Source organism: Takifugu rubripes, chromosome 13, assembly GCF_901000725.2.
Source record: "Takifugu rubripes chromosome 13, fTakRub1.2, whole genome shotgun sequence".
In the NCBI taxonomy this organism is placed as follows: Eukaryota; Metazoa; Chordata; class Actinopteri; order Tetraodontiformes; family Tetraodontidae; genus Takifugu; species Takifugu rubripes.
In genome coordinates, this window is record NC_042297.1 from 15,091,052 (window position 1) to 15,104,284 (window position 13,233).

Genomic DNA, 13,233 nt, shown 5'->3' on the forward strand with positions numbered 1-13,233 from the left:
CCAGTGGGAGCCACGCTGCCCTGGTGACCCGTCTGTTTATTATGGAGGAGAACACGGCGTATAGAAAACACAGGAGAAGGTAACTCATGCAAATGCACAGACAATGGAACAGCAGCCACAAATGCTGTAAATGTACAAAATCATCCAGATTAATTAATGACTTTCCTTCATAAACTCTCACAGGTACATAAATTAGAGGAAGTAATACAGTTTCTCTGGTGATATTCTAAGAGGATTTAATATCCTGTTGACCACAGCAATAATAGAAGAATGATGCTCTGATTTTCTTATTCGTCAGTGATGAAGTGCACCACGTAGAGCCTGACGTAGCTGTGGTCCCACACGTACAGGTGCCTGTCTTTGGGGCTGTAGGAGAGCATGGCAAGCACTCCCCCTGGAGACCTCAGGTCAAAAGTCACGTTAACCGGCTTCCTTTTCAACAGGTCAAAAGCAAAAGTGACCCTGGCGTCTTTGGTGTCGGTGACGTACAGGACGCCACAGGCGATGAAGGCGTTTCCAGCCTTGGTGCGGGGGTACGTGGTGTTTATGTAGGAGGTGAGTGAGAAGGTCTTCTGGTCCAGCTGGGCCACCACGATGCACTCGTCCACGCTGGAGGCGAAGATCAGCCACAGACCGTTCTCGTCTGCCGCCACTTTGAAGTAGGTCTTGGAGTTCTGGAGCAGGTAGGCGAGGTTGTGGTGCAAGGCGTTTTCAATGACCAGAATGTGAAGCTTCCTGCTCTGAAAGTTGAATCTGCGGATGGACAGGAAGCCTATTTTTACAAAGAACCTGGAACCAATGCCAGAAGAGAAAAAGGGATCTGCATCTGCTGACCTGCCAATGCTGGCGGTACCTGCGATGTGATAATAGAGGGAACCGTTGTGAACCGTGTGGCCACAGCCCTGATAGAACTTCCTGACGTCCACAGCTTCACTGCTGCCGTTCTGGAAGGAGGCGACGCTTTGATACTCTTTCACAAGACGACCTGGTGGACGATGAGCAGAACATCAGCTCTGGTGAACTGTCAGTCTGCCCCATAATAACCAGTCCATTTACCCTCTCTGCCCCACTATAACCAGTCCATTTACCCTCTCTGCCCCACTATAACCAGTCCATTTACCCTCTCTGCCCCACTATAACCAGTCCTTTTATCCTCTCTGCCCCACTATAACCAGTCCATTTACCCTCTCTGCCCCACCATAACCTGTACATTACCCTGTCTGCCCCATCATAACCAGTCCATTTACCCTCTCTGCCCCACTATATCCAGTCCATTTACCCTCTCTGTTCAACCATAACCAGTCCATTTACCCTCTCTGTTCAACCATAACCAGTCCATTTACCCTCTCTGCCCCACTATAACCAGTCCATTTACCCTCTCTGCCCCACTATAACCAGTCCATTTACCCTCTCTGCCCCACTATAACCAGTCCATTTACCCTCTCTGCCCCACTATAACCAGTCCAGTTATCCTCTCTGCCCCACTATAACCTGTACATTACCCTCTCTGCCCCATAATAACCAGTCCATTTACCCTCTCTGTTCAACCATAACCAGTCCATTTACCCTCTCTGCCCCCACTATAACCTGTACATTACCCTGTCTGCCCCATCATAACCAGTCCATTTATCCTCTCTGCCCCACTATAACCAGTCCATTTACCCTCTCTGCCCCACTATAACCAGTCCATTTACCCTCTCTGCCCCACTATAACCAGTCCATTTAGCATCTCTGCCCCACTATAACCAGTCCATTTACCCTCTCTGCCCCACTATAACCAGTCCATTTATCCTCTCTGCCCCACTATAACCAGTCCATTTACCCTCTCTGCCACCATATCAAGCTGAGACATCAGCAGTGAGACTCATTAGCATTTTAACTTTCAGCCTAACCTGTGTTTTAGCCTATTGTCCATGTGATGCATTAATTAAGTGTTTCTGTGCATTCAGTAATAGTGCTCCACTGGTTTTAGCAACTCCCAAGGAAACATTCTGATCTTGAAACACATTTCTGTGCAGTACCCATGGAGTCCGTCCTACCAGAGAAATGTTCTGCCACCCACACACGCTCATCGTTCAGCTGAGCGGTGTCCTTCATCCATGTGCCAAACGTGCTCTCCATCTTGGTCACATTCCTGGGGTTGATTAAAGACTTAATCAGGCACTCTGGGGGGGAGAAAAACAACAACTCAAGCTCTTTGTGTCTCCACATACGCAGAGATCGTATTCGTAGACGGGAGAACAGTACCGTTCTTCTTCACGGGTTTCTCGATTAGCTTCATAGCCGCTTTTAGAGATAAGGTCTCATCATTGGGGACAGCGTTTAACATCCCTGTTGGACACATTTGATCATGTGATCTACAATAAAAGCCCTTCGAATGCCAATAAATTCATATGATTGACTTGGAAGATGAAATGGGTCCTACCCAGTGTATGAGCAGCCTGAAGGTGTGCTCTGTGGGGTCTTGTTCTGGAGGGCCCTTGAGGTCCAGGAGGTCCAGCAGGCCCAGGTGGTCCTGGTGGTCCTGGAGGGCCGGGAGGACCTGTGTAGAAGAAAGAAGATGACATCTAAACCACTGTTGTGTCTGAAGAATACACGCTCTGGTCAGACCTGAAGTCCGGACCGCTTACCCTCAACTATGACATCATTGGATGGCTGGCTCCTCTCTCCTGGTGCACCAGGTTCTCCTGGCTCTCCTTTTTCACCAGGGTCTCCTTTGTCACCCGGAAGACCTGTGGAACATTTATGGATAATAGTTTAGTTATTGTCTTTGTAATCTTAGTGAACTTTGTGATTTCTTCCAGCGATCCGTGCCACCCAGAAAATGGATGTAAGATCGTCTATGTCAGAAGTTCGAGGGAGGAATAATATCATCTGAGAATGTCAAGCCAGTTAAACTCTTCCGTCAGTGTTGACGGACCAGCAAAGGCATTTGGGAATGTAATATCATCCTGAAAAGGTCATTGTCTAGCTGTGCACTTGCGTGTGTGCATTCTATTTCCAAATAACTGAAACCTCAGGTTGCACTCAACCCTTTGACTGGCACATTGTCCCAGTAGCTCGGCACTAAAATGAGCAACGCTGCCTCAGGTTGTGATGAAATAATGGGCGGGGAGGGTGAAAACACAGCCGTCCGTGCAAAATCTTTACCTCTTTTTCCTCTTTTCCCATCAGCCCCAGGCAGCCCATCCTGTCCCGGGATGCCATCAGTGCCATTATGGCCGGGCAGGCCGTCCACGCCAGGCAAACCTGCACATTCAGCAACGTCACGGCTCAGTAAACAAGACAGGCTGAGTGAGATTAGAGTTCACATTTAGCTCCAGTACCAACAAATTTCACTTACCAGGTGGTCCTGGAGGTCCTGCAACAGAAGAGTAGCAGATGTCAGTATTGGTTAACTTTTCATTTGAGCGCTAAGCTTTTGCTGCACAAGGTCAACATACCAGCGATGCAGACTCCCTTGGTGCTGTTGCAAATGTCCATCAACAGTTTAATCTAAAGAGAATAGGGCGAAGAATTATTTTAATATTTATGTTTCCAAGTCAGATTTATGATTTGTGATTTATGATTTATCTATTTTGAAGAATTCTACAGAATAATTCCCTCTTTCATTGCAATCCTAAAAAAACAAAACCATTGTTTTACCTTCATAACTAATATCAATATTCATCAACACAGCCAGAAGCTGTAATATCCTGATTTACTGCTCTTCTCTCACCGGGACCATGGAGTAGGTCATCATCATCATCATGTCGTCCTGCACGTGTGTTTTCTGGTAGTTCTGGCTGTGCTGGTGTTTATGCCTCAGCTTCCGCTCTGCCTCCTCTCCCACCTCCTGGCTGACCTCCTGCTCGTTGACCTCCTCGTGATGAGGCTCCTGCAGCAGCTCCTTCTCCCGCTCTCTGCTTCGTTTATTCCTGGAGTACTGGTACGGCTGTGGGGGTTCTGCCCGTAATGCCGCTGCTCCTCTTGGCACCTCCTGGAGGAACTCCACCACTGAGCTCTGCTCCACCTCCATCAGCCTGGACTCCGTGCGCTCCAGCCAGGCTCCTTGCTGGTTCTGCTGGACCAGGAGCACCAAGAGGCCCACGAAGTTCACCAGCGCCAAAATGCAAGTCCCATACAGCACCGCCCGCTGAGGGAGGGTCATGCTGGGAGTCGGAATCCACATGGTCACCACTTCACCTCCTCGTTTCTGAGGATCACTCATCAATCTTGACACGGAGCCCAGCGGTGGCTATCAGCGAGGATGAAGGAGACACTGCGATGGCTCTGCTTCCTAAGATGCTGTCACAAAAAATGAAATCAAAAAACAGCAGCAAGTAAGATCAAAGTTCCAGAAAAGATGAAAAGAGTATAGTCAGCTGGAGCTCTGCTCCACCCAGGTGGTCCTTCTGAAGGCAAAGGGGGAAATACAGCGCTTGTTGTGTTGTTCTCCAAGTAAGGAAGGGTGTGTGTGTGTGTGTGTGTGCGTGTGTGTGTGTGTGTGTGTGTGTGTGCGGGCAATAATGTAGGAGTGGGCATTACACAATCTTCTGGGCTTGTCTGGGAATAAACCCCTGCCTGTTCAGTCACCTGATTTATATTCAACATAACCCATTCTACTGCACCGCCGTGGGCAGACTGACATCACACACACACACACACACACACACACACACACACACACACACACACACACACACACACACACACACACACACACCATTGATGCGTGCATTAAAAGGCACACATAATGAAAGCATTCCATTACACCAGACCCGCTGCTGCTGATGTTTACATACTGATTACTAGTACAAATGAATCACAGTGAATCGAATGCATTCATGTGGCAGCGTCTGTAGGTTCATGTCCCTCCTTAGCCAACCCTTGTCTGCGGCCGTTCCTGTCACATCCTCCATTCACTGACGGCTGTGATGACCCATTTCTGCTGATTCCATTTGCTCCACAAAAGTGAACCTTCCACAGAAAAATGGCAGCTCAGATGAATCTGAAAGGGGTCCAGACATTTGACGCTCCCTGGCTCTTCACACACAGCCACTATGGAAGAATTAGACTAAAACAGACCAATTGGGAGTCCAATCTTCTAAAAACGCAGAGATTTATTCATTAATTGTATTTCAGTGCATCTTTGCAGAGCTTCATTGTTGGTGTAGACCTTAAACCTTGGCGCTGTTCTCCCCAGGCCCACCCGGGGCTTTAGGTCACCGGTCACCAGCTTGCATTACTCCAGCAGATGTGCAGAGTCTTAAGGGCTCCAAGGTCTTCCCTTTGTTTGCTCTCATTCAGCTCATCACATGAACCATACGATGTCGACATGCCCCAAAAACGTGTGTACCCCAGCTCCCTGATGGCCTTCTTTCCTTCTCTTCCCGAGGTGCAGCTGCTGGGAACATGCTTTTATCTTGCTCTGACCACAGCATGAAGGGATCCATGTCCACTTTAATGGGCCAGTCCAAGGACAGCCCGATGAAGACTCCAAATTAACAGAATCTGGAGCTTTCTTGAACTAGGTTTTCTGTGTGGTGTTAAAAGTTCCTCATACATCTGAAATAGCAAGAGTGCGAGGAGGGCAAAGATGCGGTTGAACCGAAGGTTACGTTAGCTTCCCCCCATCGCCACAGTGAAACGTCTCTGCGTAATCATGCAGAACAATGTTGATCTGACTGTCACACGGGGCATCGCTGCACAGTCAGACATGAGAAGCGTTCGCATTCTTGGACAAGAGCGTGGGCGAGCGAGTGAAGTCAGAACATTCCTTATCCCCAAAGAGTGGAGATAAATCCCAACAGCAGCGGCTTTGTCACTGATGTCTCCAAAAATATTAACATTTGTGTAAACATTTGCAGCGGTCACAATAAAGCAGAATAAGGATACAAAGATATGCTCATTTTGGGTGATGTTATTGGTCGTTTTCAAATCAATCTTCATCTTATTTTCTGAGTTTTTGTTGACGTGAAGAGGACTTTTAAGGACGTTTTATCGATCGTGTTGGAGCGTGCAGCAGTGGTTACCTCACTAAGGGTTGCAGCGCGACTTCAGACGGCCTCTGTCCTGTGATGGAGCGGCCTCTCCCACAGTGATCGCTGGGATTGATCCCAGCACCTCAGGAGCCGATGTGCATGGTTTTATATTTTAAATCTTATTAAGCTTTACATGTTCATGATTGTGCCTCTAATCTGTGCTTGATTCAGGCGACATTAGTAACTGACAAAATTGTTTGAAAACTACAGCTTGGCGTGTTGAAGAGAATTTTTCAAGGACGTTTTTCAGTGGGACAAAAACGTAGGAGGGATGACAGAAACATGAAGAGTACAACAGCCTCCAGATTGTTTGTAGGATTTCCAATCAGATCGTTTTGATGTTCAAAGAGGTCCAAATCTGTGCTTTTCTTCACCAAACTGTCAAACACAGCCCATAATGAAGACTCGACACAGGAATTCCCCAACTGCTTGTACCAGCCGAGGTCGTGTATACTCAAGGGCGCTGAGGAAATGCAGCTCTTCAAGGTTTCACGTGTATTGTTTACCATTTCGCTGGTTTGTTGTGGCTTTTGCGTCACCCTGAACTGGCCCGTAACCAGCCCAGACTGCATATAAAGAGACTCTCGGGATTTGCCGACGCAGCTTTTCTTGGCTGTGAGGTCTTTGGTCAGCGTTCCTGGCTTCGGGGTTCTCATGGATCTGATTTGCGATTGGGCGATGGCTGCTGTCGGTCTGGACGCTGAGGTGCTGGTCTCTGTGTCCCCGAACGCCACTGAGGCTGAATCGCCTGGTTCCTCTGCAGGAACCAGAGCTCTGATCATACTTACCTGCCTGCTGCTGCTCGTTTGGAGCCACACGGAGAAAAAAAGTGTTCCAGGTGAGCGCATCACATCTGTATTTGCATCTGTCGTTTTCTGAATGAATTCATGCAGAAAGACGTTTCTCTCTTAGGTCCATCCTTCTGTCTGGGTTTTGGCCCCCTCCTGACATATGTGAGATTCATCTGGACTGGTATAGGCACGGCCAGCAACTACTACAACAAGAAGTACGGAGACATTGTGAGAGTGTGGGTTAACGGGGAGGAGACCCTCGTCATCAGCAGGTTGGTTACGTCTGTGACTCCCGCTGAGTCAGCTCAGTCAAGGGGAAGACGTCCAGGTGTCGACTGATGCCTTTTGATTCGTTAATGTCAACCATCAGGGCATCGGCTGTGCACCACGTGCTGAAGAGCTGGCAGTACACGTCACGGTTCGGGAGCAAGCAAGGACTCAGCTGCATCGGCATGAATGAGCGAGGCATCATCTTCAACAACAACGTTACTGAGTGGAGGAAGATCCGAGGCTACTTCACCAAAGGTACGCCCCAATCGGCTTTGCAGACACATGTAAGTAACCTGTTCTAAACTGGATTTTCCTGTTCTGTCAGCTCTGACGGGACCAGCGGTGCAGAACACTGTGGAGGTTTGCAACTCCTCCACTCAGGCGCATCTGGACAGGCTGGAAGATTTGGCTCAGGTGGACGTCCTCAGTCTGCTGCGCTGCACCGTGGTTGACATCTCCAACAGGCTCTTTCTGGACATCCCCATTAATGGTGAGTAGGCAGGGATCTCCTATTTAGATCTTGAGATCTGTTACCTCACAAACTTACGTGTGGATTTTTTCCTTTTGTCTGAACCTGGTGCACAGAGAAAGAGCTGCTGCTGAAGATCCACAAGTACTTTGACACGTGGCAGACAGTTTTAATCAAGCCAGACATTTACTTCAAGTTTGGCTGGATTCACCAGAAGCACAAGACGGCAGCGTGAGCACCCATTATTCCTGTCCTTCATGCTCAAGTCCATTTTCTGGGCTGCTTTTTGAATGAGTTACACGTGTTTGACCTCATAGCCGGGAGCTGCAAGAGGCCATCGAGGGACTGGTAGAACAGAAGAGGAGAGACCTGGAGCAGGCGGATAAACTGGAGAACATCAACTTCACTGCAGAGCTCCTGTTTGCACAGGTGAGTCAGGGGAACATTGAACCCTCTGTTGTGTTCAAACAGCTGGGGTTTATTCATGCATGTGTGTGTGTGTGTGTGTGTGTGTGTGTGTGTCTAGAATCATGGGGAACTCTCTGCTGAGAACGTGATGCAGTGCGTGTTGGAGATGGTGATCGCGGCGCCCGACACGCTGTCCGTCAGCCTCTTCTTCATGCTGTTGCTGCTTAAACAGAACCCTGACGTTGAGCTGCAGCTCCTGCAGGAGATCGACGCTGTTGTGGGCAAGTTGCTACACCAGAGCACCGAAATACTCTCAGATACGCCGGATGGTTACCAAGAACGTTAGACGTTAGAGTCACGATAGAAGGATTCATTTTAACGTGGAATATTGGTTGTAGGTGAGAGGCAGCTGCAGAACGGGGACCTTCAGAAGCTGCGCGTGCTGGAGACCTTCATCAACGAATGCTTGCGCTTCCACCCGGTGGTGGACTTCACCATGCGTCGATCCCTGTCGGATGATGTCATTGAGGGTTACAGGGTACCGAAGGGCACAAACATCATTCTGAACACCGGCCACATGCACCGGACAGAATTCTTCCTCAGACCCACTGAGTTCTGTCTGCAAAACTTTGAAAAGAACGTAAGTCAGAGCAGGTGTGGACACTAGATCATTTGGTTAGTTTAAGTGAAGTTTGGACTGAATACACGTGACCGTCCCCACCTTTTTTCATCCTCCAGGCTCCTCGCCGGTACTTTCAGCCGTTCGGTTCAGGCCCTCGGGCCTGCGTCGGCAAACACATTGCCATGGTGATGATGAAATCCATCCTGGTCACCTTGCTCTCCCAGTACTCTGTTTGCCCCCATGAAGGCTTGACTCTGGACTGCCTCCCCCAGACCAACAATCTGTCTCAGCAGCCGGTGGAGCATCAGGAGGAGGCCCAACAGCTCAGCATGAGATTCTTACCGAGGCAGAGAGGTAGCTGGCAGACGGTCTGAAGCCCAGACCTTTGCTTCTTTCTTCATTGGTGCCGACAGCATATGTTTATATGGACATCTGCTCCCTGCTGCGGCATTTATCTTATGATTGTACAAAGCTAACTTTTATATATTGTATTATTAAACTGTGATTCTGTCTCAAGTTTTATGTGAACTTAAGTAAATATTATTTATTCTGCCAGGTCTGTTTTTGGGTCTGTTTTGTGACTTCTGAATATGTGAATGTGGTTATTTACACAAAACTGATGTGACTGCATTTTAGTGAAAAATCAAATTTGCTATTAAGTATATTCAGATTAAGAACAATAAGTGCATCATTTTTTTTAAATGTTGTATATTTGATGTAGTTTGATTATGGGTGTGTAATACCCATAATTTCCACAAGGCGGCATAACAATAACTATTTTTGAAGGAATGAAGTAGTGGAATTGTAATAGAGGTACATTAAAGGGAGACTGTAAAGCAAAGCAAGAACTCATCAGTCAGATTGTTTTTAAGCAATGAGAGGATTTGAGTTAGACAGCATAATTTATAGCAGTGATGATGCGTCTGTCAGCAAAAGCTGAACATCCTCATATTTCACAGTATATTAAAGGGTGTAATAAATCAGATTATGCAGATTAAAGCATTCTAGATTCAAACAAAAACAAACAAAGCTTAATAGCACTAAATAAACACAATTCTTATTAAAAAAATTTAACGACTGCAGGGCTGATGCTGATGCTGGGAGGGTTCTAATAATTGTCATCTTCATCAACACTTTGCTGCGCTGCAGTTTCAGGGTGAAGACATGACCTCGGTGCAGAGGGATCTGTCATTAGAAGTCATCATCATTCTTCATCGATCTATGAGGGGGAGAAAGATTTAAAGAAACACGTCACCCAAAAAAAAGCCTATTAAAAAGTCTAATCTGTCCCACGCTAATATAAACAACATAAACGATTGAATCAGATGGGAATGGTTTCAAAATAATTAAAACAAATACCTCTAACTTACTGGCTAAATGAAGGTTATGTAAATCGTGCTGCCCTCCCGTGGTTCAATAGGTAACTGCAGTTGGTGATTCTCAGCCATGCACGCCTGTTTCTGAAACACTAGCAAACGTGTTGTTTTGTATAATTTATTACATCCACGTACTTTACTACTTTGTCAGAAAGTAGGCGAATCGTTGATCAGTGACAGATAATAAACATCCCATTAATCAAAAGACTTTTGCTTCAAAGATAATTATGAGAATTCATAAAAAGTTGTGATAATGTTTCCAATTTAGTTGACAACATTTAAAAACCTTGTTAACTTGATATGCAACTGTAGGGGTAGATCTTCCAAAGAATCCTGACTCAGCATTGCAGCAGACACATGAGGGTGTTGCCATGAAAAGTATATGATCTCCTAATCCTCAGTTTTCAAGGATATAATTACATAGTGCACTAATGTGATTCATCTGTCTCTCTTGCTGCGGGACATCAAGAGTCTGCTAAATAGATCTGTGGTCATTTTCTAGTCGGAGAATGGGTGTGCGTGCGTATATGTGCGTGTCTGTGTGTGTCTGTCTGTCTTTCTGTCTGTGCGTAAGGAAAAAAGAGAGAGAAGGAGATGTCTCTAACCCTCACCTTTTCTTTATTTGCACTTTTAAGCTACTGCACCTCCGGATAAGCGTGCAAATCTACAACAGAGCAGCAGTTCAGCTGGAAGAAGAGGAACCAGTCATTAACGTTACACACCATGACAGCATGTGTTGACTAATCTGTTCGTGGAAGGTTCGAGGATCTTTATTATTATTATTATTATTATTATTGGTCACAAGACGGATATTTTCCATCTCACGTGTCTGTTGTGCGACACATGACAGATTAATACTGACAAGATGCCAGACAGCCTTAAAAATAACTCACAGGATTAAAAGAAAGTTTAACACACACATGTACAAGTAAACACACACACACAAATCCTTGGACTTTTATCTTTGTGAGGGCTTTCATAGATATAATGCATTACCCAGCTCTTTACGCTAACCATTGTGATTAACCCTTTCTAACTAATCCTCACCTCAACCTAAAAACCAAGTCTTAACCCTCCAACCCTTTAAAGTTCTGAGGCCCAGCCAAAAATTTCCTCACACCCCAAAAATGTACTCGCTTTGTTAGTATTTTTGGTCCTCAATATGTATAAGTTCAAGAACACACACTCAAATGCCACTGGTCTACATTTCTCCCTGCTGGATTAATGCATCATTAAAGGACAACCACCGTTGCCACGGAAACGTCTCCTAAAAATGTGCTCATCTTCCCAACATTGTCAGTACAGCGTGAATGCGGTGACTCGGGCCTCCTACGATCAACAACCACAGTCTTCCAGGATTGTTGTGTGAGGCACGTTTCACCGCCGCGCTGGTGCCGCGACGGCTCAGACGAACGTTGCAAGCTAACGTTTTGGGGGGGAGATATGTGACGAAATTAATGCAAGAGAAAGTAAGGGAAGATCCTGTCTCATATTATAAGAATCTTTCATCAAGTGCACCTGAGGAGGCCCAGACCGGAGCGTGTCTGCACACACGTGACCGCAGAGCGCGGCTCCTCCCACTCGTGGAGAGACTTTCAAACGCGAGCAGCAAATCCACATTTTGTTGGAGGAGCACAGTTAGCAGTGGCGTTGCTCGGCCGTCGGCCATAGCTGTCCTTGTTGTTCCCAGGCACCTGCTACCCATGCTTTCTGGTGACAACGTTGTCGTGTAAACGTGGCCTGAACGAGTAACGCACATGTGTCACACGTCTTCGTGTTCACTGAAAATGGCGCCTCCCTTTTTACAAGGAGGAGGAAACGATAACACTTTTGAAACCTTTCACTCCGGAGTCCAGGTTTAAACATTTGTGGCACTCCAATTCTCGGGTAAACAAACGGCACAAACACAACCAAACCTTTTGGTTTTGGGCTCTTTTCCTTGTCCCGTAAAGGGGCCCTGGCTGTCTTCCTCACACAAACTTGCAGTTTGTGAGCACAAACAGTTTCTCTGACAGATCCCATTATTGAGGCTGGTTCGCCCAGTCGAGTGGACTTGTCCTCAACTCAGGTCACATTTGGGGAGATCTAAACAATTATTAAACCACAAACTGTATAAGTGAGGCCAGTTGAACAAATGCAGCTCCAGAACTCTCCCCCAGAGGCCTGAGGGGCTGTCAGCTTCATAAAATACACCATCACACATTCACAACAGGCTTTAATTATAACCATTTATTCAACAGTCTCATGAAGGCAGCTTGTTGTGATTACTGGGGTGTATTTTTATCACTGAATTGTTGCGTAAGACAGCACACACACACACACACACAAGCGCACACATGCAAATGGACACAGAGATGAAGAGAAGTCGGCCTCGGGGAGTGGGCCGGCTGATGCCATCTGGTGCCCGGTGTCCACGCTGAGCAACAGTCAGCTCCACACCTGGGAGGCGGCATCGCCTGCAACTGTTGTCGGACCACCAACTGCACTCCCACCTGCCCCCACGCTTCTGACTGCAGGCTTTCTGTCACCAAACCCAGAGAACTCGCCCTCTGTAAGTCAGCGTGCTGGCGCTTCTCTGACATTTAGATCTTAGTAATGCTGTTTCGCGCCTCTCTGGGGGTCACGGCAGCATTTGATGTACATTAGACTGTGGTCAGATCCTGCCTAAGGAGGTAAAGCTCCAGATATAGGTGATGGGAAGAGGAGGCGGGACTAAAATAGGGCCCCATCCACTTCACTTTAGTATGGAACTGACCTCTTTTTCTTCTTCTTATTGTTGTAATTTATATCAATAAGATTTACTGTAAAAACTCGGGGGTATAAGAGTCCGCGACTGAAGGGGAGAGCGGAAAACCTCTGAGGGTTTCTCACAACAGTGGAGTAAAAGCTGCATTTGAGATGGATTTAAAGATTAGAAAACAATCATTAACCTGGACTGACTGATTTTCTAACAGCAGATAACAAGGACTCGTGGGATGCCTCCTCCTAAAACACAGGCTGCAGGGAGAGAGAGAGAGACAGAGAGAGAGAGAGAGACAGAGAGAGAGAGACAGAGAGAGAGAGAGAGAGACAGAGAGAGACAGAGAGAGAGAGACAGAGAGAGAGAGAGACAGAGAGAGAGAGACAGAGAGAGAGAGACACAGAGAGAGAGAGACAGAGAGAGAGAGAGAGACAGCGAGAGACAGAGAGAGAGAGAGAGAGAGAGACAGCGAGAGACAGAGAGAGCACTTCCAGCATACAGAAAGAGTTTAAGTGGAGAGAGCGTGAAGAGTCT

At 46.9% G+C, this 13,233-nt stretch overlaps 2 protein-coding genes across 3 annotated transcripts; one reads left to right on the top strand and one right to left on the bottom strand.

Moving 5' to 3' along the window:
* Positions 1–107: 107 nt before the first annotated feature.
* gldn (gliomedin) lies at positions 108–4,472 on the bottom strand. Its single transcript, XM_011610014.2, has 10 exons — positions 3,719–4,472; positions 3,444–3,495; positions 3,344–3,361; positions 3,151–3,249; positions 2,631–2,732; positions 2,426–2,542; positions 2,248–2,331; positions 2,040–2,165; positions 835–985; positions 108–753 (listed from the first exon to the last, which is right to left on the bottom strand). The coding sequence occupies exons 1-10, from the start codon at positions 4,208–4,210 to the stop codon at positions 288–290; spliced, it is 1,707 nt and encodes a 568-aa protein (XP_011608316.2). The 5' UTR covers positions 4,211–4,472; the 3' UTR covers positions 108–287.
* Positions 4,473–6,613: 2,141 nt separating this feature from the next.
* Positions 6,614–11,204, top strand: cyp19a1a (cytochrome P450, family 19, subfamily A, polypeptide 1a). 2 transcript variants are annotated; one of them, XM_011609737.2, is made up of 10 exons: positions 6,614–6,861; positions 6,936–7,086; positions 7,185–7,339; positions 7,410–7,574; positions 7,670–7,784; positions 7,871–7,982; positions 8,080–8,242; positions 8,360–8,601; positions 8,700–8,937; positions 10,595–11,204. In XM_011609737.2, the coding sequence occupies exons 1-10, from the start codon at positions 6,678–6,680 to the stop codon at positions 10,669–10,671; spliced, it is 1,602 nt and encodes a 533-aa protein (XP_011608039.2). In that variant the 5' UTR covers positions 6,614–6,677; the 3' UTR covers positions 10,672–11,204.
* Positions 11,205–13,233: the final 2,029 nt, after the last annotated feature.

What these genes read in the sequence shown, in the direction of transcription:
- gldn (XM_011610014.2), bottom strand. Translation starts at nt 4,210, where the DNA reads ATGAGTGATCCTCAGAAACGAGGAGGTGAAGTGGTGACCATGTGGATT. An exon ending in TGGGAAAAGAGGAAAAAGAG is followed by an intron (nt 2,733 to 3,150) that starts GTAAAGATTTTG and finishes AATGTTCCACAG; the next exon opens with GTCTTCCGGGTGACAAAGGA. An exon ending in GGTACCGCCAGCATTGGCAG is followed by an intron (nt 754 to 834) that starts GTCAGCAGATGC and finishes GTCCATCCGCAG; the next exon opens with ATTCAACTTTCAGAGCAGGA.
- cyp19a1a (XM_011609737.2), top strand. Translation starts at nt 6,678, where the DNA reads ATGGATCTGATTTGCGATTGGGCGATGGCTGCTGTCGGTCTGGACGCT. An exon ending in TCTGGACATCCCCATTAATG is followed by an intron (nt 7,575 to 7,669) that starts GTGAGTAGGCAG and finishes CCTGGTGCACAG; the next exon opens with AGAAAGAGCTGCTGCTGAAG. An exon ending in CAGAAGCACAAGACGGCAGC is followed by an intron (nt 7,785 to 7,870) that starts GTGAGCACCCAT and finishes TTGACCTCATAG; the next exon opens with CCGGGAGCTGCAAGAGGCCA.